At 43.8% G+C, this 27,646-nt stretch overlaps 1 protein-coding gene across 1 annotated transcript; it reads left to right on the forward strand.

Moving 5' to 3' along the window:
- The first annotated feature begins 207 nt into the window (after nucleotides 1–207).
- LOC149473203 (forkhead box protein J1.2-like) lies at nucleotides 208–27,646 on the forward strand. Its single transcript, XM_089683268.1, has 3 exons — nucleotides 208–314; nucleotides 9,213–9,704; nucleotides 26,382–27,646. The coding sequence occupies exons 2-3, from the start codon at nucleotides 9,243–9,245 to the stop codon at nucleotides 27,033–27,035; spliced, it is 1,116 nt and encodes a 371-aa protein (XP_089539394.1). The 5' UTR covers nucleotides 208–314; nucleotides 9,213–9,242; the 3' UTR covers nucleotides 27,036–27,646.

Genomic DNA, 27,646 nt, shown 5'->3' on the forward strand with positions numbered 1-27,646 from the left:
AGGACAATACACTGGCCCTGTGTGAAGTTTGGAGCCCCCCCGTACAGAATACAAGCCGCCGGCCGCCAGTCCCACCCCAGCCCAGTGGGAGGAGATTACAGACAATCCCCTGGACGGTTCACAATCCCTGACTGCCCATTGGACGTCGCGGAGAAAGGGAACCAGGCAACCAGCAGCCAATGAGATTTCAAGGATATGTTTAAAGGTCTGAACCCCCCAGGGAGGCGAGGTGGCAGGTCCATGTAGATGTGATCGGATCACCGAGGAGTCCGGGCTTCACCCAGCGCCTGCCACCCCCGATACATCCATCTCAGGTAAGGGGGGCGGTGTGCCCATCACTCACATTCACCGCACATTCACCGACACTCATCAGAACTTTCCCCCGTGTGCCTGGGCACGGAGCGATCACACATCCCCTTATGGACCGGGGACACTCATCTCCACTTATGGAGGAGAACTACAGATCCCAGCATGCGGCAGAGAACATATGGATCTGTATAACCGCAGTAATATGGTACTTCTCTATGTATAGCAGTACACAGTTCTCTCATAGACCCCCTGCCTGGCTGGTGGGCTGGTGACAGTCCTACTAATGGAGGAGAACTACAGATCCCAGCATGTAAACGACACTATGGGCAGCCTGCATCTGTATGTTCTTACTTCATAGGGGCCACATGGTATCATTTGTTGTGTCATTTTCTGTAGCTATAAAATGATATTGTAGATTCTCTGCCTCGCCTATGGATTGGTAGCATTCATCTCTTGGAGTAGAACTACAAGTCCCAGCATGTTGCATTGTATACAAGCATGGATCTGTAGAATCTCACCTGGCAGGGGCCACATTTCCATTATTTAATTCTCATTTTGTATTTCTATAGCCAGAGAAGTACAGAATGATGTTATAGATCCTCTGCATGGCTTAAGGATTGGTCATCATCTCTACTAATAGAGGAGAACTACAAGGCCCAGCATGCTGCATTATCCCTGACTGTAAACGGGAATATGGACCGTATGGATCTGTAGAATGATACCTTGTTAGGACTATATTTTTCTATAGGGGATCAATATTTGGACTTATTGATACAGGCGACATTTTCTTCATTTAGGGCCGGTTCACACTATAGATGCATTCCGGATGCATTTTTGCATGTGCGTTTTTTATGCGTTCCAGTTCATTTCCCCTCGCTTTTTCTTCAATTTAAATAGGGACATGTGTGTTCCAGTGCATTTTTGGTGCACTTCGGTGCATTTTTGATGCGTTTTACAATACGGTACGACTTGCAATGCGATTTGCAAGTCACATGGCATGGCAAATTGCATGCAAAGTCGCACCTGGTGTGGCCAGGGTCTAAAGTCTTCAGAAATCACGCTGAAATTTCACAAATTGCGCGAATTTAAATCACAATGGTATGACCGGGGTGTAAAATAGGTGCTTTCCAGTGTGTCTTTGGTGCATTCCGGTGTGTTTTTGATGCATTTTACTGCATTCCAGTACAGTTCTGTGCAGAAAACATGCAGCATGTTGTACTTTTTTTTCTGCATCCGGAACACACTGGAACAGCAAGCAATGATGTGAACTATGACATTGGCAACCATATAATCTACTTTCTGTGCCTTTTGGATGCAGAAAAAAAGCTACTGAAACGCATGTAGTGTGAACTGGCCCTTTGATCTAGTTCACACTAGTTGCAGTTCAGTGCACTTTTTTTCTGCATCAAAAATGCATGCACACTGTTTTCCATGTATTCCAATGGCCCTGGTTCACACCAGTGCAGTCAGTTCCAGTCAATTTCCAGTGCAGAAAAAAAGTAGAACATGCTGCATTTTTTCTGCACTGAACCACACTGGAACATGGCTAACCGCATCAAAACTGAACTGGAACTGTGTGTGGCGTGAACTGTAAGCAACAACTTATCTGGAGTGCATTTTTGTACTGTGAACTGGCCCTTAATGTTGTATTTCTCTAGCTATAGAAATACTAAATGAAATGATCTATTTTCTGCATTGTATCTGGATTGGTAACCATCATCTCTACTAATGGAGTAGAACTACAAATCCCAGCATGCTGCATTGTGAACACTCAGGGATCTGTAGGATCTCACCTTAGAGGGGCTGCATTTGCATCATTTCATTTTCATAGAAGTACAGAATTATAGATTCCCTGCATGGCAGGGGCGGACTGACCATTTGGAAACACAGGCACTGCCCGAGGGCCCGGGGTCAGTAGGGGGCCCCATGAGATACCCCTGGTACCTTTTTCATAGGCTTTTTTGAGTTTGGGCAAGGACACAGGGGCCCCATGATCCCCTATTGCCCGGGGGCCCCATGAGTTGTCAGTCCGCCCCTGCTGCATGGTTAATGGATTGGTAACCGTCATCTCTGCAAGTTTAGTAGAACTACATATCCCAGCATGCTGCATTGTGAACACTCCTGTGTACATCATGGATCTGTAGGGTCTCACCTTAGAGGGGCTGCATTTGCATCATTTCATTTTCATAGAAGTACAGAATTATAGCTTCCCTGCATGGCTAATGGATTGGTAACCATCATCTCTGCAAGTTTAGTAGAACTACAAATCCCAGCATGCTGCATTATCCCTGAGTGTAAACAATAATCTGTACAGTATGGATCTATAGAATCTTCCCTTATTAGGGTCATACTTTGGGGGATCATTATTCTTACCTCCTTATACCGGCTACATTTTTTTTTTCGTTTAATTTTTTATTTCTATAGCTATAGAAATAGTAAATAAACTGATAGATTCTCTGCATTGCCTATGGATTGGTAACATTCATCCCTGCTAATAGAGAAGAACTATTTATTTATTCATTTTACAGAATACAAATCCACATTCAGGTGCAGGCAGGGTGGCCCTGTGTGTTGTCACCTTTGGCGCAGTCACATGACTTGCTATGGCAGCAGTCACACCTTCAATTAAAGGGAGAGGTCACTAATCCCAGATCCCTGGATTGTGATGAATTGAGCGTAATGGTGTTGTTCACATTCAGAAAGATGCAGCAGCCAACTGCTCATACAACACACTTCCTGCTGTCTCCTTGTGCCAATTATTAGGCCTGAAGAACCCTGTAAGGAGAATCACAGCGACTGGGGAGATGGTGGTGCAGTGTGTGAAGGCCAGGAGTGTGCAAAGGCTATCACTTTGCTGCTGAATGTGTGTGGATTGACGGCACAGAGGTCTAAACAACATCATTACACTCATCTTTACCATATAGTGTATTGACCCAACATAATGTACATAGCAGGGGCGGACTGACAACTCATGGGGCCCCCGGGCAATTGGGGATCATGGGGCCCCTGTGTCCTTGCCCAAACTCAAAAAAGCCTATGAAAAAGGTACCAGGGGCATCTCATGGGGCCCCCTACTGACTCCGGGCCCTCAGGCAGTGCCCGAGTTTCCAAATGGACAGTCCGCCCCTGGTACATAGTGTATAGTATAAGAGTGTAAATTCAGTAGGCGAGTATTATGAGTTATTATTGCGGTATAATTATTATTTGCAGTGTCATTTTTGATGTCTTGCACATTATTACTGGTTATTGCTTTAATTATTAAGATTTGTAGATTATGCTGAACATCTGAGGACGATTGCCCACTTTATACAGGTCAGGGTGGTCTGAGACACCAGACCTGACAAATAGTTTTACATTAGATTTAGTTCTTTCTGATATCTTGTTGTTGCAGATCTTCCATGTACAGGTCCCTAAGGGACCCCCCTGGTCATCATCAACAGATAATTATTTTGAAACATTGTATTTTGCGTATTGCCTGTTCCAGCCTGAAAGGGCTGCAGTTTATAATTGGCTGGAGGGTGGGGGGGGGGTATGGATGTATATCTTCTCTGTATCGGTTTGTAACTTCTTTCTTATGAAAAAACGAATAAACACTATTGAAAAGAAGATTTGTAGATTAACTACTAGAGGCAGAGTAGATTAACCCCTAGGCCTGTACTGTTAGAACAAACAGCAAAGCACAACCATTTTGTAGCACTGCAAAGCAGGAAGCTGAACCTGCCTATGTAATGACTCCATATGCTTCCCCCCATAGATAAATATAGAGAGAGAGAGTCACTAGAGGCAGAATAGATTAACCCCTAGGCTTGTGCTGTCAGAAGAAACGGCAAAGCACAACCATTGTGTAGTATTGCAAAGCAGGAAGCTGAACCTGCCTATGTAATGACACAATTTGGCCCCCCATAAATAAATATATATATATATATATATATATATATATATATACACACACACACTAGAGGCAGAGTAGATTAACCTCTAGGCCTGTACCGTTAGCAGAAATAGCAAAGCACAACCATTGTGTAGCACTGCAAAGCAGAAAGCCGAAACTGCCTATGTAATGACACCATATGCCCCCCTTATGAATATATATATATATATATATATATATATATATATATATGCACTAGAGGCAGAATAGATTAACATCTAGGCTTGTACTGTTAGAAGAAACATCAAAGCACAATCATTATGTAGCACTGCAAAGCAGGAAGCAGGACCTGCCTATGTAATGACACAATTTGCCCCCCCATAAATAAATAAATATATATATATATATATATATACACACACACACACACACACACTAGAGGCAGATTAACCTCTAGGCCTGTACTGTTAGAACAAATGGCAAAGCACAACCATTGTGTACAACTGCAAAGCAGGAAGCCAAACCTGCCTATGTAATGACACCATATACCCCCCCTATAAATATACATATATCTATATATGGATATATATAGTCACTAGAGGCAGAGTAGATTAACCCCTAGGCTTGTACTGTTAGAAGAAATGGCAAAGCACAACCATTGTGTAGTACTGCACAGCAGGAAGCCGAACCTGCCTAGGTAATGACCCCCATCCATATATATATATATATATATATATATATATATATATATATATATATATATATATACACTGGAGGCAGTGTAGATTATCCCCTTGGCTTGTGCTGTTAGAAGAAATGACAAAGCACAACCATTGTGTAGCATTGCGAAGCAGGAAGCCAAACCTGCCGATTTAATGACACCGAGGGGGAGATTTACTAAAACTGGAGCACTCAGAATCTGGTGCAGCTCTGCATGGGAGCCAATCAGCTTCTAACTTCAGCTTGTTCAGTTAAGGTTTGGCAATAAAACTTGGAAGCTGATTGGCTACCATGCACAGCTGCTCCAGAGTTTGCACTCTCCAGGTTTAGTAGATAACCCCCATATGTCTGTGTGTGTGTCTGTGTGTGTGTACCTATACATATGAAGAAACAAGGTTTTTAAAACGGTTACACATACTGAAAATAAATACAATAAAGCAAATCCCTTTCTTTCTATATCCACCCTGAGTAGGATTTTATTCTATGGTAGTCATCCAGGTAAATGCTCATTTCCACTTATTATAGGCGGTTGCATTTGCCTATTGATTATTAAACATAACTGTCAGTGGTGAGCTGAATGCATTGCCAGATCTGTACACACAATACTTAGGTCTGGTGTGAAGTTTGATGTGTGTTAATAAGTCTTGCAGTCCATTAGACAGGTCCATACAGTGTTGTGTGCAGGTCTGTGGGGGAGCACACCGGTGTGACAGGCCTGGCTGCCATTGTATCTCCTGCATCCTGATTAAATTGCCAGGTGATCTGATCCTGCCGCATATCCCGAGGGGATTGTCACCTCCTGCAAATCAGCTATTACAGGGAAAGACAAGTAATGGTAAAAGCAGGCCACTTCCAAGCAGCACTGTATGTGTGTCTGCAGGGACAGGAGCGCACTGTTCTGCTTCTTTACAATATCCAGTAACCAGCAACTGTAAATTATAAGGACAGGACCAGCTAGTGCTCTTTCTATATAATATCCAGCCCTCGCTGGCTGTAGATCATCAGGACAGAATCAGAGAGTGCTGCTTCTGTATAATATCCTGCCTATAGAATAATACAGAGATCACTGACAGTAGATTATCAGGACAGGAGCAGACAGTGCTCCTTTTATATAATATCCAAAGATCCCTGACTATAGATTGTTAGGGGAAATCAACCACTGCAAAGTAGGAAGCAGATCCTGCCTATGGAATAATACAGAGATCACTGACAGTAGATATTTAGGGAAGATCAACCACTGTAAAGTAGGAAGCAGATTCTGCCTATGGAATAATACAAAGATCACTGACAGTAGATTATTAGGAGAAGATCAACCACTGTAAAGTAGGAAGCAGATCCTGTCTATGGAATAATACAGAGATCACTGACAGTAGATTATTAGGGGAAAATCAACCACTGCAAAGTAGGAAGCAGATCCTGCCTATGGAATAATACAACGATCACTGACTATAGATTATCAGGACAGGATCAGATGATGGTTACTTTATATAATATCCCGAGATCACTGACTATAGATTATCAGGACAGGAGCAGACAGTGATTCTTTTATATAATATCCAGAGATCCCTGACAGTAGATTATTAGGGGAAAATCAACCACTGCAAAGTAGGAAGCAGATCCTGCCTATGGAATAATACAAAGATCACTGACTGTAGAATATCAGGACGGGATCAGACAGTGATTCTTTTATATAATATCCAGAGATCCCTGACAGTAGATTATTAGGGGAAAATCAACCACTGCAAAGTAGGAAGCAGATCCTGCCTATGGAATAATACAAAGATCACTGACTGTAGATTATCAGGACAGGAGCAGACAGTGATTCTTTTATATAATATCCAGAGATCACTGACAATAGATTATTAGGGGGAAATCAACCACTGCAAAATAGGAAGCAGATCCTGCCTATGGAATAATACAAAGATCACTGACTGTAGAATATCAGGACGGGATCAGACAGTGATTCTTTTATATAATATCCAGAGATCCCTGACAGTAGATTATTAGGGGAAAATCAACCACTGCAAAGTAGGAAGCAGATCCTGCCTATGGAATAATACAGAGATCACTGACTGTAGATTATCAGGACAAGATCAGCCGATGGTTACTTCATATATTATCCAGGAATCACCGACTGTGGATTATCAGTGGGGTCTGGACAGTGCTGGGATCTGTACAATGTATGGAGTTGGTGTTATATTTGAAGTAAGGCGATTCTGCATGACAGGCCAGGAAAGGGTGGTTATCTGCACAGGTAACGGCATTCCCGAGTGGCTCAGCGACAAGCGCAGGCAGCAGGAACAACCGCTATTTGTTCTGAACAAACAGTCTCTGGGGTGAGGCCTGGGGGAGGTGGTGCGGCTGTGGCAGAGCCCACAGAGGGAAATTATCTGGCTATATTTACTGTCATTAGGGGAGAGGCAGCTAAATGGAGAGCAAGATGGCAAACAAGAGGGATCAGAGCCATACAGATCGATCTGAAAAGATTCATTTGAAAATCGCATGAAAAATTAATAAATAAAACACTCCATTTTCAAACAGTCAATTGCAGACTGAACATGCACTGAAGTAAAGGAATGGCCATACACTGACAGATTGTCTGAACAATTTAAGAAAAAACTTTTTTTAGTTTAGGATAGAGTGGATTATAATACCTTACAGCTTTTTATTGCTGTTTGTGTCCCATTAGGGAGATTCACCCTCTCTATCTTTCCTGTTTACTGTTCTCGCCGAGAGCAAAAGTGAAAAAAAATCCCACGTTTTGGGTTGTCACCAGAACAGGAATAGAGGGGGAATCCTTCAATGGAGACACTGTTTCTGGTGACAACGGGGGATTTCCTCACTTTAGGGGGGTCTCCTCTCACTTCCTGTTTTGTTTATAGGACAGAAAATGAAGGGAAATCTCCTCAATTGGACACAGTGGGTAAGAAAAAAAACTGTCAGGGACTATAACCCTCCCTAACTCTATCTGAAATGAACAAGCAAGATCTGGCTTTAGTTCTTCTTTATATATGGATGGTGGATTGCAGGATTTACCTACTGTAAGGATATGGTTCAAGAGTGGCCCATTGATTATACATTTGTTGGTAATTATTAGAATTGAACAATCAAAAAGAAGAATGGCATCCTGGAAACTAGGAGGGTTATGTGATAAGGGGACATCTGTAGTGTTCCATGGTCATTAGTATTGACATTCCACATGGTGTCATACTAGGTAACCCCATAGAAACAAATACTTCACCTGCCCATTTCCTACTACAACTGATGCTTGTATGTGTTCTAGCTGACACCATAGTCCAGGGGTGTCAAACTGGTGGCCCTTCAGCTGTTGTGAAACTACAAGTCCCATCATGCCTCTGCCTTTGGGAGTCATGCTTGTAACTGTCAATCTTGCAATGCCTCATGGGACTTGTAGTTTGGCAACAGCTGGAGGGCCGCCAGTTTGACACCTGTGCTATAGTCCATTAATGAATCAGAAGAAACCCTCATGCTCTGCCACTATATAATCAACAAAAGGGAGTATGTATAAGATCATACATGTAGATCATACATGTGCTGCAGGCACCCATATGTGTTCCCACAAAATTACAGTATAAACGCAGTACAACACCGTTATACTATAGCCCAGGGGTCTCCAAACTATGGCCCTCCTGGTGTTGAGGAACTGCAAGTCCCAGGAGGCCTTGCAAGACTCTGACAGCCACAGGCAAGACTCCCAGAGGCATAATGGGACTTGTAGTACTTCAACAGCTGGAGGGCCATAGTTTGGAGACTCCTGCTATAGTCCATTAATGCACACAGTTTTGGAGCCACCATGCTATGGATGTAAATCCAATCACTAAGATCTCCTGTAGGCTCTAACGTGTTTATGCAATATAGAAATGATTTTCCATCTATTTAAATCTGCAGCTTTTAATAAAACAATGCCTGGTAATCCTGCCATGAAGATCCTGGTCTAGGCTCTTCCTGTTAAATGGGGGCAATGCTGTCTCCCTGAACTCCTAGTTGTTCGCCTGGTTTGTCAACTTACCATGGGCCCCTCCAGTACCAACTATAAGTGGCCATGCTGATGCTTATTGCACAGACATATTTGGCCTTTGTCACCATCAGGAGGCCCATCACACAGCTGTTGGTGGCACAAGTCCATGTAGATAGGAAGTGCTCGAAGGTGGTTGTAGGAGATCAGCAGCACCAAGGTGCAAAAACAGAATAAAAAAAGTGAAAATAGTATCTTCTGAAAGAAAAAAATATGGCAAATGTTTGTGACTACACTTCTTATTTAAGAATTCTAATGAGATGTCTCTGATTATAGGTTTCATCATCTCCCTTCTCCTAGAAGACCATGCCAGTCCTTTCTTCCCACCACCAGTCCTTATCACTTATGGAGAAGGATAATAATCGAGAAGATGACAGTTTAACCAACCTTCAGTGGCTCCAAGACTTCTCCATCCGGAGTTCAGACTTGTCATCCATTGCCACTTCATGTCCTCCTCCTCTGCACACAAACCAGGGTCCATGCAGCCCCACCGCTGGGGATATAGCCTCCTGCCAGGCTCCTCGTAACGGGAAACAAAGGGTTACCCTGGGAAGCAACGCCTGGCCTTCTTTACCTACATCTGCCCCCAATCCTATCCAGGAGGTAGATTACAGAACCAATCCTCATGTGAAACCGCCATATTCGTATGCTAGTCTTATCTGTATGGCCATGGAGGCAAGCCAGCAGAGGAAACTGACCCTGTCTGCCATATACAACTGGATCACCCAGAACTTCTGCTACTACAGACATGCTGACCCGAGCTGGCAGGTAAGAGATGTCGGGCGAAATCACCTTTCTATTTTCTGTTATGTACCAAGCCTAGGGTAGAACAAGCAGAAACCCTTCATTATCAAGAATAGATATTCTCAACCAATTAATTTTCCTTTTATTTTTCAACACTGCCCTGGAGGAATCTGTTTGGGCAAAAGGTACTTCAGTACATACAGTGAAGGAAATAAGTATTTGATCCCCTGCTGATTTTGAATGTTTGCCCACTCACAAAGAAATGATCAGTCTAAAAATGGAATGGTAGGTGTATTGTAACACTGAGAGACAGAATAGCAACAAAAAATTCAAAAGAAATGCAGGTCTAACAAATGATGCACTGATTTGCATGTTCATGAGGGAAATAAGTATTTGATCCCCTTCACAAAACATGACTTAGTGCTTGGTGGCAAATCCCTTGTTGGCAATCACAGAGGTCAGATGTTTCCTGTAGTTGGCCACCAAGTTTGCACACATCTCAGGAGGGATTTTGGCCCACTCCTCTTGGCAGATCCTCTCCAAGTCATTAAGGTTTGGTGGCTGACGTTTGGCAACGTGAACTTTCAGCTCCCTCCACAGATTTTCAATCGGATTAAGGTCTGGAGACTGGTTAGGCCACTCCAGGACCTTAATGTGCTTCTTCTTGAGCCACTCCTTTGTTGCCTTGGCAGTATGTTTTGGGTCAGATACTTATTTCTTTCACTGTATGGCCTTATACCCTGATTTTCCGCTGATCTCTATGAGATGCTCAAGGGAGGTTCTTTTAAAGCCCAACTCCAGCCAAAGTTTTATATTTTGTATTGGATAGAATGGGATGGGTTACGGCCTTTATCTTGTTTATATTGTCAACTGTGATCCATCGCTGATAGTGTGGTGTGTTCTGCATGAGTGAAAGCTGAAGGTGATGATGACATGATAATCAGTACAAGGAACAATATGCATGCAAGTGCAAAGCCCAGTAAGCCACAGCAACCAATTATTATTATTATTATACAGTATTTATATAGCGCCAACAGTTTGCTCAGCGCTGTACATTACAATGGGAGACAATACATGAGAAAGTACAGTAACAATACAATAAAATACACGAGGGGTTCGAGGGCCCTACTCCTTGTAGCTTACAATCTAGGAGGGAGGGGATAGTGGTACAGGAGGAAATAGCTGTGGGGGACGGAGTGGTAGGAAGAGCGGAGGAGATCAGCAGTTAGGTGAGGGCGGGGTAGGCTTCTCTGAAGAGATGGGTTTTCAGGGTGCTCCTAAAGGTGAGGAAGGTAGGTGACAGTCTGATGGATTGGGGTAGTGAGTTCCAGAGGATGGGGGAAGTCCTGGAGAAGGGCATGGGAGGAGGAGACCAGGGAACTGGAGAGTAGGAGGTCTTGTGAGGAGCGGGGAGTGCGTTTTGGGTGGTTGATGGATATCAGGTCGGTGATGTAGTTTGGGGCAGCGTTATGAATGGCTTTGTACGTCAATGTTAGTATTTTGAATTTAATGCGTTGGGCAATCGGAAGCCAGTGGAGGGAATGACCAGGGGGGTGGTGGATACAGAGCGGTTAGTGAGGTGGATGAGTCTGGCTGCAGAATTCAGGATAGACTGAAGCGGGGATAGTCTGTGATGAGGTAGGCCGATGAGGCGGGAGTTACAGTAGTCAAGTCGGGAGATGATAAGGGAGTGAATGAGTTGCTTTGTAGTTTCTGGAGGAACGAGCGTATTTTGTAGACGTTGCGTAGGTAGAGTCTGCATCAATTTGTCATCGATTGGACCTGGGGCTGGAAAGACAGATTGGAGTCTAGAATGACACCAAGTACTCAGTCTTGCGGGGTGGGGCTGATGGTGGTATTGTCGGTCGTGATGGAGAGGTCAGGGGGATGGGGGGGCTGTGGGGAAAACTAGGAGCTCGGTTTTGGAAAGGTTTAATTTGAGGAAGTGGAGTGACATCCAGTCTGATATGTCTTTCAGAAGGCTAGTGATTCGGGCGGAGACTGAAGGGGTGAGGCGAGGGGTAGAGAGATAGATTTGCGTGTCATTGGCATAGAGATGGTAGTTGAAGCCGTGGGAGTGTATCAGTTGGCCAAGGGAGGAGGTGTAGATGGAGAAGAGAAGGGGCCCGAGGACGGAGCCTTGAGGGACTCCAACAGAGAGGGGGAGGTGGCAAAGTTATAGGTAACACTGAAGGAGCGTTGTGATAGATAGGAAGAGAGCCAGGAGAGAGCGGAGTCTCTGAGGCCAAAAGAGTATAGTCTTTTGAGGAGGAGGGGGTGGTCGACTGTGTCGAAAGCCGCAGAGAGGTCGAGGAGTAGTAGCACTGAGTAGGGGCCATTGGCTTTGGAGGTTAGCAGGTCGGTTAGTTTGAGTAGGACGGTTTTGGTGGAGTGTAGGGGACAGAAGCCAATCAGACTTTGCTTTACCAAAATCTAACCAATTCGAGATATATTCTGATTGGTTGCCACAGGTACTTTAACTCATTGCTCTTTCCACTGGTTTTATTAAATAAGCCCTTTCATGTAAAATATCACAACAAACTACTTGACCTTCCAACACGACCAGCTCTGTAAGGTGTAAAATGCTCTTAATTGTCTTTAGAACTATTGTAAGGTGTCGGTTTAACTGTCAGATGGTTCTTTCAATGAATTCTTGAAAAGAGTTTGTTGACCTGTCAGTTGATTTAAAAGGACAAATGTACCTTTGATACAGGTTGTTCCTTTAAGGCATTCCCCCACCCTCTTGAATGCAGCTCAGTCCATCAAGCATTTACCTCTGTCCCCATTCTATGATCTTTGTGCAGCCCTGCCCAAGTCATACTGCCTTTCTTTCAAAACCATCAATGGTGGGTCCCTTTCCTCCTGCACGTGTGTGCCCTGGTCCACTTTATTTAGGTCGAGAGAGCCATACCCCACAAGACTGCTAAAGGCTGCAGTGAGTACTGCTCCTCATAGAAATGAATGGGGCTGTGGCATGCAGGATGACGAGGACCCAATGGGGGTATAATGGGGAAGAAATGCAGAGTTCCAGCTGAAAAAAAAATAATAAAAGTCAGCAGCTACAAAAACTGTATCTGCTGACTTTTAAAATACAGCCACTTACCTGTCCCTCGGTCTCGCGATGTTCTCACCACTGCTGGTTTCACCGGCCGTCTTCTCTCCCCGGTGCCAGCATCTTCAGTGTGGGCACCCAGCTGTGACAGCTTGCAGCTTCACAGCCGGGTGCCCACTGCGCATGCGCGAGGAGCGCTGCACTTTGTGAATGGCCCCGTAGTCTTCTGGGAGCTGTCATGTGTTCCACAAGCCTACGGGAAGAGAGGGGGGAGGGCAACTTCCGCTTCTGATCACCTTAGGAATTGGGAATGGGAATACCTGTCAAATTCGGGTACCCCCCCCCCCCCGGCTCCCCAAAGGTGCCAATCCTTAATGGGGAGCGGGGGACAAAGGCTTAAAGCAGAACTTCCCCTTTTGGGTGGAGCTCTGCTTTAAGGGCTTATAAACACTTGACTGAATTTCTAACTCTTACCATACACTCCCATAGCTCTAGTAAGGCATTAATGAGCTTTAGTATGGGCATTAGACTGGCTTTTTACAAGTGCTAAAAACTCTCCCCAAACGCCCTATGTGCAGTTTTGAAGCATTTTATAAGCATTTTACAAGTATTAAAACCACATCACAAATGCCTATAATAAACTGTAATATTATTAACGCGCCTTAACCGCAGCGCAAATGCCCTGCATTTGTGGAGCGTCACCCTAGACATGAATGGAAGGAGTTGAAAGGCTTCAAACGCCTCCTGACTCAACTCGAGGCTTCATTTTTGAAGCAAAGCAATGCTTCATGTTTTGATCATGTGAACAGCACTATGTGCTGCCCATAATATCATTTGCATAGGCATTTGAAGAGCGTTAAAAACGCCCCTCAAACTCCTGCTTTCAATGCCAGTGTGAACTAGGCCTTAGGGACAAGTTATACCTACAGCACAGTTGTCCTTTTATGCAGAAGGTGGAGAGATTCCCAGGTGTGGAGTATTCTGAACCGGATGGAGTGGTTTGTGTTGGGGGGACCTAAACCTCCATAGACACAGGATTACAACATGGCTGCATCTATTATTTATTTATTTCAGGTACTTATATAGCGCCGTCAATTTACACAGCACTTTACATATATATTGTACATTCACATCAGTCCCTAACCCTCAAGGGGCGTACAATCTAAGGTCCCTAACTCACACATTCATACATACACATACTAGGGACAATTTAGACAGGAGCCAATTAACTCTGTTAGATTGTAAGCTCCCAGGATCAGGGCCCTCCTAACCCTCTTGTATTGAACTGTATTGTTGCTGTATTGTCTCCCGTTATATTGTAAACCGCTGAGCAAACTGTTGGCGTTATATAAATCCTGTATAATAACCTACCAGCATGTCTTTGAAGTGTGGGAGGAAACTGGAGAAAACCCATGCAGGCACAGGGAGAACATGCAAACTCCAGGCAGCTGGTGCCATGGTTGTATTTGAACCAACGACCCTCCTACTACCAGGCGGAAGTGCTAACCATTTAGCCACTGTGCTGTCCGTATGCTGCATCTTGTGATCAAAGTTTGCTGGAAGAGCTTTTTTTGTTGCACACAGCCAGTGGGGGGGATTTTGATAGTGGACAGGAAGGGGTGACTACAGCAGGTGGGGGAAATTACTGGAACCGATCTTTTGTGGCTTTCCCTGCAGCAGCTGAAAGCCGGTTGGAGGGAGGAGATGCAGGCTTTCAGCTGCTGCAGTGAGAGCCACAGAGAAAGTCGGTACCAGTTACTTCCCCCACCGGCTGCGCCCCTCTCAATGTGGCGCCTGCGGCACATGACCCTCCTAGCTTCACCCACACACACAGCAACTTATTATTATTATTATACAGGATTATTATACAGTTTGCTCAGCACTTTACAATAAAAATGGAGACAATACATCAACAAAACAGTTCAATACAAGACGGATAGGAGGGCTCTGATCCTGGGAGCTTACAATCTAAGAGCAACCAATCCGATTCTCATTTTTTTCTTGTCTCCAGCACATCATGATTGGGTGCAGTCGCTCTGTTCTCTTGGAAAATTGCAGCAAACTGTAGTTGCCTATCACAGCTAATTACATTAATCGCTTCATTTACAAATGCGGGCAGCACAGTGGCTAAATGGTTAGCACTTCTGCCTGGCAGTACTAGGGTTGTTGTTTCAAATCCTAACCACAGCACCACCTCCCTGGAGTTTGCATGTTCTCCCTGTGCCTGTGTGGGTTTCCTCCAGGTACTCTGGTTTCCTCTCACACTCCAAAGACATGCTGGTAGGTTAATTGGATCCTGTCTAAATTGTCCCTAGTATGTGTATGTGAGTTGGGGACCTTAGATTGTACACCCCTTGAGGGTTAGGGACTGATGTGAATGTACAATATATATTTCTATATTTGGTATTGTTCTGTCCCCCTTTGTAATGTACAGCGCTGAGCGAACCATTGGCGCTTTGTAAATACTGTATAATAATAATAATAATATATACAATATATATATATATATATATATATATATATATATATATAAATTGACAGCACTATATAAGTACCTGAAATAAATAAAATAATAAATAGAACCTGACAGGTTATTTTGGGCAACTGTTCCAATTTTCCTCCAGTTTTTAGAACTCTTTTTGTTGCAGGGCCACCTGTGTAGCAGCTATTTCTATACAGAAGAGCAGGCCAGCGTAGATGGAAATGTCCCCAGGCGGTGGTCCTTTTCTTTCATGTGTCTTGCACCTGTGCCTCCTTATCTGAATTTAGGACACAGCAGGACCTGGTTTATCCCTGGCCGGGGAGATAAGAGTGATCTTTGTAGAGGAAGAGCAGTGACAAGCGGCCCATGGTCTAGTGGGAATCCTCTAGTGTCTGTGACACACTGCATTATTCATGGCTATGCTCGGTGTATGGCGAGGACCGTGCCAGGTGTCTGTCTATAGTCATTTGTGTGCTTCCTGCCTGCTCCCCAAGACAGCTGTATAATGGGCCACTTTGTCCTCGCCAGTAAGTGACACCTGAGCTATTAAGGAGGGGGGGTAAGAGAGCGAGGCCATGGAAGATAGGTCATCCCTTTATGTTCCACCATCATGATAGGCCTGATAAATGGGATCAGGCTATCCAAACATGAAGGATATCCTCACCCTCACCTGTGAGATAAAGAAGAACTCCAGTGAACCGGTGAAATGGGAAAGCAGAAAGTCGGTTTAGAACGAGGAGCTTGAAACAAAAAGAAATAAACACATTATTGTTTTGACCTCTTTTTAGAATGTCCGTCATCTTCTCCCTGACTTCTTTTGGGTGTCGGATCTTTGACCATCTTGATTGGTTGGAGGAAGAATGTCGCAACACCCATACATGTCCACGAGAGTTCATTCTTCATGGCACCAAGGAGTGCTGGGTTGGGCAGCACAGTGGCTAAATGGTTAGCACTTCTGCCTGGCAGTACTAGGGTCATTGGTTCAAATCCCAGCAATGACACCACCTGCCTGGAGTTTGCATGTTCTCCCTGTGACTGCGTAGGTTTCCTCTGGGTAACCTGGTTTCCTCCCACACTCCAAAGACATGCTGGTAGGTTGATTGGCTCCTGTCTAAATTGGCCCTAGTATGTGTATGTATGAATGTGAGTTAGGGACTTTAGATTTTACGCCTCTTGAGGGTTAGGGACTGATGTGAATGTACAATATATACTGTATGTAAATTGACGGTGCTATATAAGTACCTGAAATAATATACATTGCGAATGTTTGTTTTCTTGCAGAAGAGACATAGCATGTCTAGATGGGTGACACAGTGCAGTAGACATTAAAGGAGCCATCACATGCTCATAAAAACACAGTTACACAGCTGAAATGAACAAAACAGGGCGCACTCTCCTCGTGCATTACTGTAATAATGTGAAATTTATTTAAAAAAGCAAAAACATGCTCACAAGCCAAAAAGGTCATAAAAACTGAGACAAGAAGTCAAAGGATGCCAGTCGTGGACAGCATGGGTCCTCGGTTAAAGTGCTAACGCGTTTCAGGAGTCGAACTCCCTTCCTCAGGGCAATAGTTACACAGTTAGTCTGGCTGAAAAAAGACAAAAGTCCATCCAGTTCAACCATTAAAAAAAAAAAGTAGATCAGCAGGATTGGCGGATCCTGACCCAACAATTATCCAAATGTTCTAGGAATGTTATCATTCTAGAAAACGCCAGCAAGGTTCTTCGTAAATGGTATTACACGCCTGCTTGTCTGGCTCGTTTTATTCCCACATATTCCCCGACTTGCTTTGGAGGTTATCAACAGACAGGTACCATGGTCCATATTTGGTGGACTTGCCCCAAGGTGTGCAGATTGTGGATCAGAGTTTACGCCCTTCTCCGCACTATGTTCCACACAGACATTAAACACAACCCGTACGAAGTGCTGTTATTTAAACCATTAGTGGGCCTACTTCATTCTGAACGTCAGCTGGCATCGCACTTGTTCATAGCCACCAAGCTGACGATTGCGAGAGCCTGGAAGACTCCCCTCCTCAGCTTCGAGGCTGTCAAAAACTGGATGAACTTTATAATGGTCAACGAAAAGTTGACAGCTATACTGTTAGACACCCATACAAAATTTTTACAGACATGGCGTCCTTGGCTTGATATAGCTCAACCGTCAAGATTCGACCAGTCCCTCTTGTCGATATAAAACTTATATACCAGCGTATTTTTTTCTCCTTTTTTAGATTTTTTTATTTTCTCTTCCGCGGTCCCCCTGGAGCCCCCCCCCCTTTTTTTTGTTGTTGTTGTCTGTTTGTCTTCTTCCTCTTTGCTCCTTTGTTTCCTCTTGTCTAGTCCGGGTGTCGGCAACCCGCGGCTCCAGAGCCGCATGCGGCTCTTTTTCACCTTTGCTGCGGCTCCGGAGCACACTGCCCACCAGGTGACAGGCAATAGGGTTGCCGTAGCTCAGTGGTCGGCAAGCCGCGGCTCTTTTAACCCCCCTGGCGGTTTTCCCGAGTGTAGCTCGTGGTAGAATTTCTATACCATGAGCTACACTCAGGCTTACCATGCGGCGCTGCTCTGGGGGTCCCTGCAGCACTTACCTTGTCCTTCGTTCCCGCGATGTGTCCCCTGCAGCGTCCCCGGCCATCTCCTCCGGCCGATGCCGGCATCCGGCTTCTGTGTTCCGGTCCCCGTGACGTCGGGACGTACGGGCGCCGCCGGCGGCGGGAAATTTAAAAAATTTAAAAAATGTCTTTTTTTTTTTTCAATTTTCAATAGTAAAACATTGCTGTTTCATCCCATTTCACATACATTTTGTCCCGAGTGCTTTGTCCTGTGCCCTGCCTGCATTTTGTCTGTTCTTTCTGCCTGGAAACTTAGAAAAGTCCATGGCGTCCAAAAAGCGTCCCTTTAGGTCAAAAGCGGTTTTAGACCGGCTAGAGAACAGCGATAGTAAATCAGAACCACTTGCAGAATTGAGTGATAATGATTTGTGGGGAAATTTTCCTAAAAATGACAGCCTACAATAAAAAACTATTTCCATGCGAAAAAATGGTACCGCTTTCAGCACAAAAAATCGGAAGGAATCATACCGCCAGGGAGGTTAATGCAGCTCTTCTGTGTGCCGGGCGCCCGCTCCCCTCCCTCCTCTCGGGCGGCCGCCCCAAAAGTCAGGACTCTGCAGCTAGCCTAGCAATGGGCAAACTACGGCCCGGCGGACCTTATAATCCGGCCCACGGAGCGTGGCAAACATTGGCTGTCAGGATGTAGGCGGGGCAGCGTGACGAACTCCTCTCCTCTCACAGTCCGCCCTGAAGACCAGAACTGCGCGGGAACATGGCGAGAGGAACGCGCGGAGTACAGGTAAGTGAATTGACACAATATGGGAATGAATTACTATAGGGGGGATGAATTACTATAGGGGGGATGAATTACTATAGGGGGGATGAATTACTATATGGGGGATGAATTACTATATGGGGGATGAATTACTATATGGGGGATGAATTACTATAGGGGGGATGAATTACTATGGGGGATGAATTACTATATGGGGGATGAATTACTATAGGGGGGATGAATTACTATGGGGGATGAATTACTATATGGGGGATGTATTTTCAGTTTTAAAAATGTGGCTCTCAAAATAAATTTTAATCGTGGTTTTGGCGAGATTTGGCTCAGTTGAAAAAAAAGGTTGCCCACCACTGACCTAAGGCTATGATTGTGATTATGATGATACACTGTGGCCCTGATTAACCCTTTGCTTACTAGGCCCTTAAACCCCCTTCATGACCAGAGCGCTTTTTGCAATATATGCAGTGTCGGATTTGTTTTAAATGTTGCAATGGTTTTGCGGCTCCCAGTCTTTTTTTCCCTCTCGGAAACGGGTCCAAGTGGCTCTTTATGTCTTAAAGGTTGCAGACCCCTGGTCTAGTCTGTCCTCTCCAGGTTATTTGTGCTGATCATGATTCCTGTTTTGAGTCCCATACTAGCAATACTGCACCCATGTGCTGGACTCCTTTGAGAGCCCTGCGTGTTAAGAGAGGCTCCTTCTCCTATTCATCTCACATTCTGTATGCTGATTCTGCAAAATTTTTCCTGACAGTTCATTATGTTATTAGTCTCTAAATGACTATCATTTTTGCAATTTATTGTCTTTCCTTTCTGTAAGGCACTTATGTACTCAGTTTATTTTCATGTTTTCTCATAAGTACATATTCTGTATTATCCATCGAATCTTTTGCATGTTATATTGCTGCTGGTCATTGCATATGTTCTTGACTGATTCTCTGCTGTTTCCTATTCTATAATAAAATTCTTTGTAAAAGAAAAAAAAAAAAGTTATAATCCTATACTCACAGTTAATCCAGAGGAAGGCAAAAAACCCAGCAAAGTATGATCCAATTTGCTCCTGCAGGGAAAAAAATTTCTTCCTGATCCCCCCGAGAGCCAATCAGATATTTCCTGGATCAATTTTACCTATAAATGTTATATCCAGTTATATTATTATTTTTATTATTATTATACAGTATTTATAAAGCGCCAATAGTTTGCTCAGCGCTGTACATTACAAAGGGGGACAGAACACAACAATACAATGCAAAACATGAGGGGAGCGAGGGCCCTGCTCTTTCGAGCTTACAATCTAGGAGGGAAGGGATGGTGGCACAGGAGGAGATAGCTGTGTATATATATTCTATATTCTGTGTATCTAGGAAAGAATCCAGGCCTTTTTAAAGCAATCCACTGAGCTGGCCAGAACCAACTCTTGAGGGAGTCTATTTCACATTTTCACAGCTCTTACTGTGAAGAAACCTTTCCATGTTTGAAGATTAAGGGCTCATGTACACAGGGAGTTTGGAAAACTCTTCTGAACGATGGAAACTGACTACTGGAAAACATAGGTTTAAAAAGGCCAGTTTATCTGCGTTTGCATACCGCGTTTATGTGTGTTTGCATTTAGAAGCGTTTTTAAAAGATAACCTCAGGAGACCCTCCGAAATGCCCAGAATGCACTGAAAAATAGTAAATGATTAACTATTTCAGACATTTTGAGAGGAATAGAGAGAGCAGAAGCAGAGAGAGCAGTAAGTGTTGAGATGACCTGTCTTTTCTGGTTGTATTCACTATGGATCCCATCATGAGCATAATGCAGCACGTTCTACCATTTTCCTTCACGTAAAACCTGGAACTGACTGCGCTGGTGTACCGGGTCCATTTGAATACATGGAAAATGCTTTGCATGCATTTCTGGTGTTGAAAAAAGGCTCTGGACAGCATCTGGACATGGAAAAGTTAAAAAAGCTTCTAAACACTAATGCTTATAAACGCGGTTAACCGCGTTTACAAGCGTTTGGTAAAATCTCCTGAACGCAAGTATGGTGAGTTCAAGAAACGACTGTAAACTCAACTGCCTGTAAACGAAGATGTGTACATGGACACATAGGAAAACATTAGGGAGAGTTCAGGGGCTGCTGAAAAAAACGTTGAACAGCTCCTGAACGTCAGTTTATCAGCTGCAGTGTACATGAGTCCGGAATCTCTTTTCCTCCAGACGTAAAGAGTGCCCCCTTGTCCTCTGTGATGACCTCAGGGTGAATAACTCTACACCTCAGGGGCGGACTGACCATTTGGAAACTCGGGCACTGCCTGAGGGTCCGGGGTCAGTAGGGGGCCCCATGAGATGCCCCTGGTACCTTTTTCATAGGCTTTTTTGAGTTTGGGCAAGGACACAGGGGCCCCATGATCCCCTATTGCCCGGGGGCCCCATGAGTTGTCAGTCCGCTCCTGCTACACCTAGTTCACTATATGAACCACTGATGTATATAACCCCGCAGATACATAGCATGCGCCCTCCTGTGCCTTGTCTTACCTTTATGGAGGCAATACATACTGGATGACGGTTTTGTTGCTTTCAGTCATCTTTCAGCCACAGAGGTTTCCTGTCTTTATGTGAGCAAATGATAAAGATAATTGTAATTGATTTCCACCACCTTTCCAATGATTTCATCAATGCAAGAAATAGTGGTTGAGAGCTTGTTACGCAATTGCCTAGTGTATGGCCAAGATCAGATTGCCTGCCTCCTGGATGGAGCCATAGCTTGCCAAAAGACCTAAACTCCAGTTAGCCATAAAACGTCACTAGTGTGTGCTGGCCCAGTATAGGAAGGGGTTAATGCGTGTAGGCAGGTGCAATCTGTTTTCCCCACTGTAGGTGACACTCGACCTGAGTGGTACCTCAGTCTGGAGAGAACGTCTGTAGGAAACATCGTTTCTCTGTGGTTTCCTGGGTCACTGTAGCAGCATTCTGGTTGGCTGTGCTGTGGCCATGTGACCCTTGGTGGCCATCTTGGGACAGCAGGGTCTATTTAGGTCCCTGTTCCTGGGTTTTGGCACGCTTTGTTGCGAGTGGCTATTGTAGGGAGAGATACCCCAATTGCTAGGATGAGTAACCAGCAGAAGGGAAAGGTTCCTGATGAGGAGGGAAGGCTAGGGGCTTGCTTCCTGGAAGAAGTCTCCCCTCCTTGGACCGCACTTCTTCCTCTGAAACAGACGCTGTCGGCATCTCTCCACCGCCATCTCTGACTGCATTGAACTGTGAGATATTTCCCTTGTGACGCCCTCACACCAGCACAGCCATGCAAACCAGTGTGCTTACAGTGAAGCACACAGACACAGCACTATCCTAGATTGTAAGCTCCCAGGATCAGGGCCCTCCTAACCCTCTTGTATTGAACTGTATTGTTGCTGTATTGTCTCCCGTTATATTGTAAAGCGCTGAGCGAACTGTTGGCAATATAAATCCTGTATAATAATAATATGTAAAACAGCACACAGTTAACCCTTTGATCGTCCCTCATGTTAGCCCCTTCCTGCCCAGTGCCATTAGTACAGTGTTAGTGCTTTTTTTTAACACTGATCACTGTATTGGTGTCACTGGGGATGTCAGTTCCCCCCAGTGTCAGAATGCCCGCCGCAGTCCCGTTTTAAGTCGATGACCGCCGCCATTACTAGTAAAAATTAAATCTCCCAGTATATATACTGCCATTTGTAGACGCTATAACTTTCACATAAACCAATAAATTTACACGTATTGGGATTTTTTTTTTGCAAAGAAATGTCGCAGAATACATTTTGGCCTAAATTTATGACGAATTTAGATTTTTTTAATTTTTTTTACTGGACATGTATAATAGCAAAAAGTAAAAAATTTTAAATGAACAGGCGATCAAATACCACCGAAAGAAAGCTCTATTCGCAGGGAAAAAAAGGACGTAAATTTCATTTGGGTGCAGCGTTGCATGACCGTGAAATTGTCAGTTAAAGTAATGCAGCGCTGTAATGCAAAACATGGCCTGGTCAGGAAGGGGGGTAAATCCTCAGGGGGGGGCAAGTGGTTAAAAATCTACTACATGACAATAAAAATTACTCCCCACATAGGGGTTCATAACATCCAAAGATTCCGATTACAGTTCACATGTGGACTCGACGCGTTTTGGGAATCCTTCTTCAGGAAAACGTGACAGAATCAGCACACTGAAACCCACTCCTATACTTTAATAGAGTAATATCAGCCAGTGGGGTAGACTGGGATTCATAACATATGCATGTTGAGCATGGAGGTGCAAATTGGTAAGCCTAGGTGAAGCCACTGCCTCTCAGGTGGGAATTTCAGGTACATTCAGTAAACAGCCAATGGTCTTGTACACACGATCTTAAAATAAAAGGACCAACTTCCCAATGGAGAACCATTCAGACCCAACGTAAGCAAGGCCCCATTCATACCTGACATAGCATTTTTGCACGTTTTTATGCACTTTTGCAAACGTTTGTGCGTGATTTGTTCACACATTTTCAAGCTTTTTGATTTCTGGCGTTTTTGTATTAGCCAAAATAAAAATTTCATCTGTGGCATCAATTGTTGCCATGCCAGAAAGATGATCTTGGTCGCGCAACAAAATCCGTGAAAGCACATGAAAACATATTATTTGCGTATTTCCATGTATTTCTATGGGAATGAAAACACCCCAAATACGCATCAATCTGCCTGAATGGAGCTACAGAAGTAGCTCCAAAACTTTATTGAGCTTCAGGCGTTCTCCTTCAGGTGACTTATGCAGGCCATAGATGGGTCGAATATCGGCCGATTTTTCTTTTAAAAAACAAACAATCGGTTGTTCAAGCGGCCGACGTTACCAGCAACGGTAAAAAAAATTGGCCGATTTTCATCCCGTCTACAGCTGGCAAAAAGTGTCCCTGCAGAGAGCTCCGCTATTTCTTTGACAGTTCTCTGACATTTATAGCGGATGCAACAATGTATCTATTTGTATTCATTTAGGATACAGATGTTTTTATTCAGAAACAAATAGATACTTTGTTGCAACCGCTATAAATGTCAAGGAACTGTCAAAGAAATAGCAGAGCTCTCTACAGGGACACTTTTTGCCGGACTGGAATTCCTCTTCTTCTTCATCCTCTTCTTCTTCCTCTTCTTCATCTTCATCCTCTTCTTCATCTTCCTCTTCTTCATCCTCTTCTTCTTCTTCTTCATCCTCTTCTTCTTCTTCTTCATCCTCTTCTTCTTCATCCTCCTCTTTTTCTTCTTCTTCATCTTCTTTTTCTTCATCCTCTTCTTCTTCATCCTCTTCTTCTTCATCATCCTCTTCTTCTTCATCCTCTTCTTCATCCTCTTCTTCTTCTTCCTCTTCTTCATCCTCTTCTTCTTCTTCCTCTTCTTCATCCTCTTCTTCTTCATCCTCTTCCTCTTCTTCATTCTCTTCTACATCCTCTTCTTCTTCTTCCTCTTCTTCTTCTTCTTCTTCATCCTCTTCTTCTTTTTCCTCTTCTTTTTGTCTTCCTCAGGTCACTGGCTCATGCGCAGAATTTTTTATCGGTAAAAAGATCGGCCGATCTGCCCATCATTGCTGCGAAAATCGGCCGAACAATTAGCCCACTAACGATCCGAAAATCGGCCGATTTTATTTTCAGCCGATTTTCGACCCATCTATGGCCTGCATTAGAGTGCAGATGTGAACCATCTCCATAGAGTAATATTGATTTTTTTTTCTCTGAGCGTTTTGGAGCTTTGCACTACAAAACGCTCAGGTGTGAATGGGGCCTAAATCACCATAAAGACAGCATAGTAGTCAAGGTAGTCATAGCACATATATTCCAAAGAGGGAGCTCTTGATAAGTATCTTAGGAACACACTCAGTTCACATCAATCTAAAGTCCTTGACTAAATATATTATTCATAGTTATCCTAAAACCTTCAGCGGGATCAGGAAGGAATTTTTTCCCATGCTATAGCAAATCGGATCATGCTTTCCAGGTTATTTTTGCCTTACTCTGGGTCAGCTGTGGGTATGGGATTGTGTATATGTTGGTTTTCAATTTTAAGAATCTTTAAAATTTAGTGAGGAACAATCAAATGTATCTTTGCAAGTTATACCCAAGATGGGAGTTTAACAATAAACGACCGGACGTCATAGCAAAATCATTTTAGGACCCTTCAGCTGTACAATTATTACTTCCGCTACCAAACCCCCTCCCATTCCCATTTGGTGCCATCTTATCTGCTGTCATGACGGCCCATAACAAGTCTCAAACTAAACTTTCTGTCTGTCACATTCAAAGGGACTTTTTGTTTGGGAGGCCCTAAGCAGAACTCTACTTACAAGCCGACTCATGGTTTTACCAAGTAGCTGTTGAAATCACAAAAAAATAATTGGCAAATTTAGAGGAAGCAACCGATTTGCTCCAAACACGACACCCTAATAATCCCAGTGCAGTGCTCACCCTCTTCGCAGAGTATTTGTAGAAAACTGGGGAAATTTAAATTTTTAGCGTTTTTTGGGTTTAGCCCCATGATGTAATGATGGGAAGAATTATTTATTTTTTCTTTTACACTCTTTTATTGCACATGGGCCTGACTGTTAGAGCCAAGAAGAGATGATGCTTTTTGAAATAACATTTGGCTTATCTAAAGTGACCAGTTTAATACAAACAGTGCTCATCTGTGATTAGGCTCGATTTATCATTTATAAACTGCAGGTTGACAAATGGATAGAGGAAATTGACTTGTACCTTTTGACAACACAGTGTGGAAAGGATTAGAACTCCTTTCAGGTTTCAGCTACCATCTGGATTTTTGTTTGGGGAGATTTGCCTTATTTCCTGTGCCAGTGATGGTGATCACCCAAGTGGGAGAATATGCTTTTTAATGGGGGCACAGTAATAAAATTGCAAGGGATTTACACCTGTGTCACATTTTTATTGCTGCTTGCTTCTGCTTCTCCACCGGGGAAATTTCCTACTTCTTCATATTGAATGAGGTGCCAACAAGTACACTAAGGGTTGGGTACCACATCCTCACAAATTGAATATAGAAACAGAAAAAAAGTTGATTTCCTCGGTACCCCAAGAACAAGAGACAAACAATATGTAAAATGTCAACATTTATTACAAGACTCTAAAAAAGTTTTTGAAAGAGCACATAATTAAAATCAATTAAAAAACCTTCCCTCTATTATGTGATATAATTCCCTATTTTGGATGACTTGAGTCTCCTTAGGAGTGAGCTCCACCTCAAGATTGGGAATGTGCACACAGCAGCTTTCTACATGTTTCGCAGCAGTGGCCTCTTCATCAGGTGGAACAGGGAATATACAGTATCTGAAAAGGAGCAAACGTACACATACAATGCCAACATTTGGGTCTTTGCCTTTTGACCTGGCGGTTGTCCTCTGGCTTTGGGTAAGCCCTATCTAGCACCCCTCTGTTTCCAGTCTTCCTGTTGGTTGAACCTTATTGTATATTTCATATATCGGTGTTTTATGTGTTCTTTTGAGTAATGATAGGCTCCTTTGCAGATAATGTACATTCCCTGTTCATCCTGATGAAGTGGCCACTGCCTCCAAACATGTAGAGGGTTGTTGTGTGCTTGTTCCCCTTTGTCTACAATCTTGAGGTGAAATTTCCCACTTGTTGGAACAGCAATAGTCGCTGGGTTAGGAATTCAGAAAACAGGGGAATTCTTTTCAAACAGGATTCAAACTTAATGAATACCTGATAGAGGGTCCAGGCCTTCCCCACTTTATCCAGAAAATGTTTTGGCTGTGGTTATATCCATATACCTACTGCAATTCTTACTCTTCTGCTTTGTGTTTTAGAACTCTATCCGTCATAACCTGTCCCTGAACAAATGCTTCATGAAGGTCCCTCGGGGAAAAGATGAACCTGGAAAGGGTGGATTTTGGCAGATGGACCCCCGTTATGCAGATATGTTTGTAAACGGAGTCTTGAAGAGGAGAAGGATGCCAGCTTCTCACCTTGACCCTCCGAGATGCAACAAGGTGACACTCCACCATCCCTACCAAACATCCTCTCGAGTGAACAACCACCAAACCCAGCGTTCCTCTTGCGGATACAAGCAGCCTCGGAGACAAGAAAAAGCCAATCCTGTTCTTCCAGCATTGAGAGTCCCTGAAAGACATGGAGACAACCTGTTTCCTCCTGAAGATCCTCTGAATGGCAGCAACTTTGATGACCTCGATCTGCAGACCGCCCTAATATCCATGTGGTGGGAGGGAGATATGGGCTCTTCTGGACCCAATGCCTCAGTAGTGACCAACCCTGGACTGGAACTAGCCCAGCAAGACCCTGCCATAGTGGATAGCCAATGGTTTATGATTCCTGAACACCACCCAACTTGGCAAGAGTTGAAGGAAGAACCTGTGGCAGAACAGTGGTACAGTGAGAATGGCTATGCCGAAGACGTTTTGTACGAATGTCCACCTTGGGAACGGGCAGAGACATTGTTATGACGTTTTACAATGACTAAACTTCTTCAGTTATTACCAGAAATATAGCTGAACAGCCCTTTAAAATGAAAAGTGGACCTGAGGTATATCAGAGACTTTGTCTTGCTGAGCTACAGTCAGTCACGTTTTTTTTTTTGTGGGATTTTGCATTGTAGATAGGTCCCAGTCTTAAGAATGACTTAAAAAGACTAGTAGTGATGGAAAAAAGAGGGCATGGGGGACCGAGACCTCCTTTTTGCCTATTCCTGGTGCAGAGTGCCTGATGCCATACTAGGGCCACCAAGCTTCTACAGATGTTGGGGCATCTTACCTAGAAGACATATGTTCCGATGGACCAGCATGACATGCTGAAATTACAAGCAGCTATGGACAGTGAACAGTCACAGCCATTTAACACATCCGCTATGTCGCGGAAATATATTTTTTCTATAAAATAATAGACTATTGAAAAAAATGTGGGTGATGAGAGTTTTTGGTAAAATGAAGTATCTATGCAGCTAATATTATATGAAGAATATATGGATTTATTGTGATTTGAAGGATAGTTGGCTCCAAATGTGAAGTCTTTAAGGCCTATCAAGCCTGTTGAAAATAAAGAGAGAATATTTAATCTG

This window comes from Staurois parvus, unplaced genomic scaffold (assembly GCF_062004578.1).
Source record: "Staurois parvus isolate SC_StPar_1 unplaced genomic scaffold, SC_StPar_1.0 ptg000018l, whole genome shotgun sequence".
NCBI classification, from domain to species: domain Eukaryota; kingdom Metazoa; phylum Chordata; class Amphibia; order Anura; family Ranidae; genus Staurois; species Staurois parvus.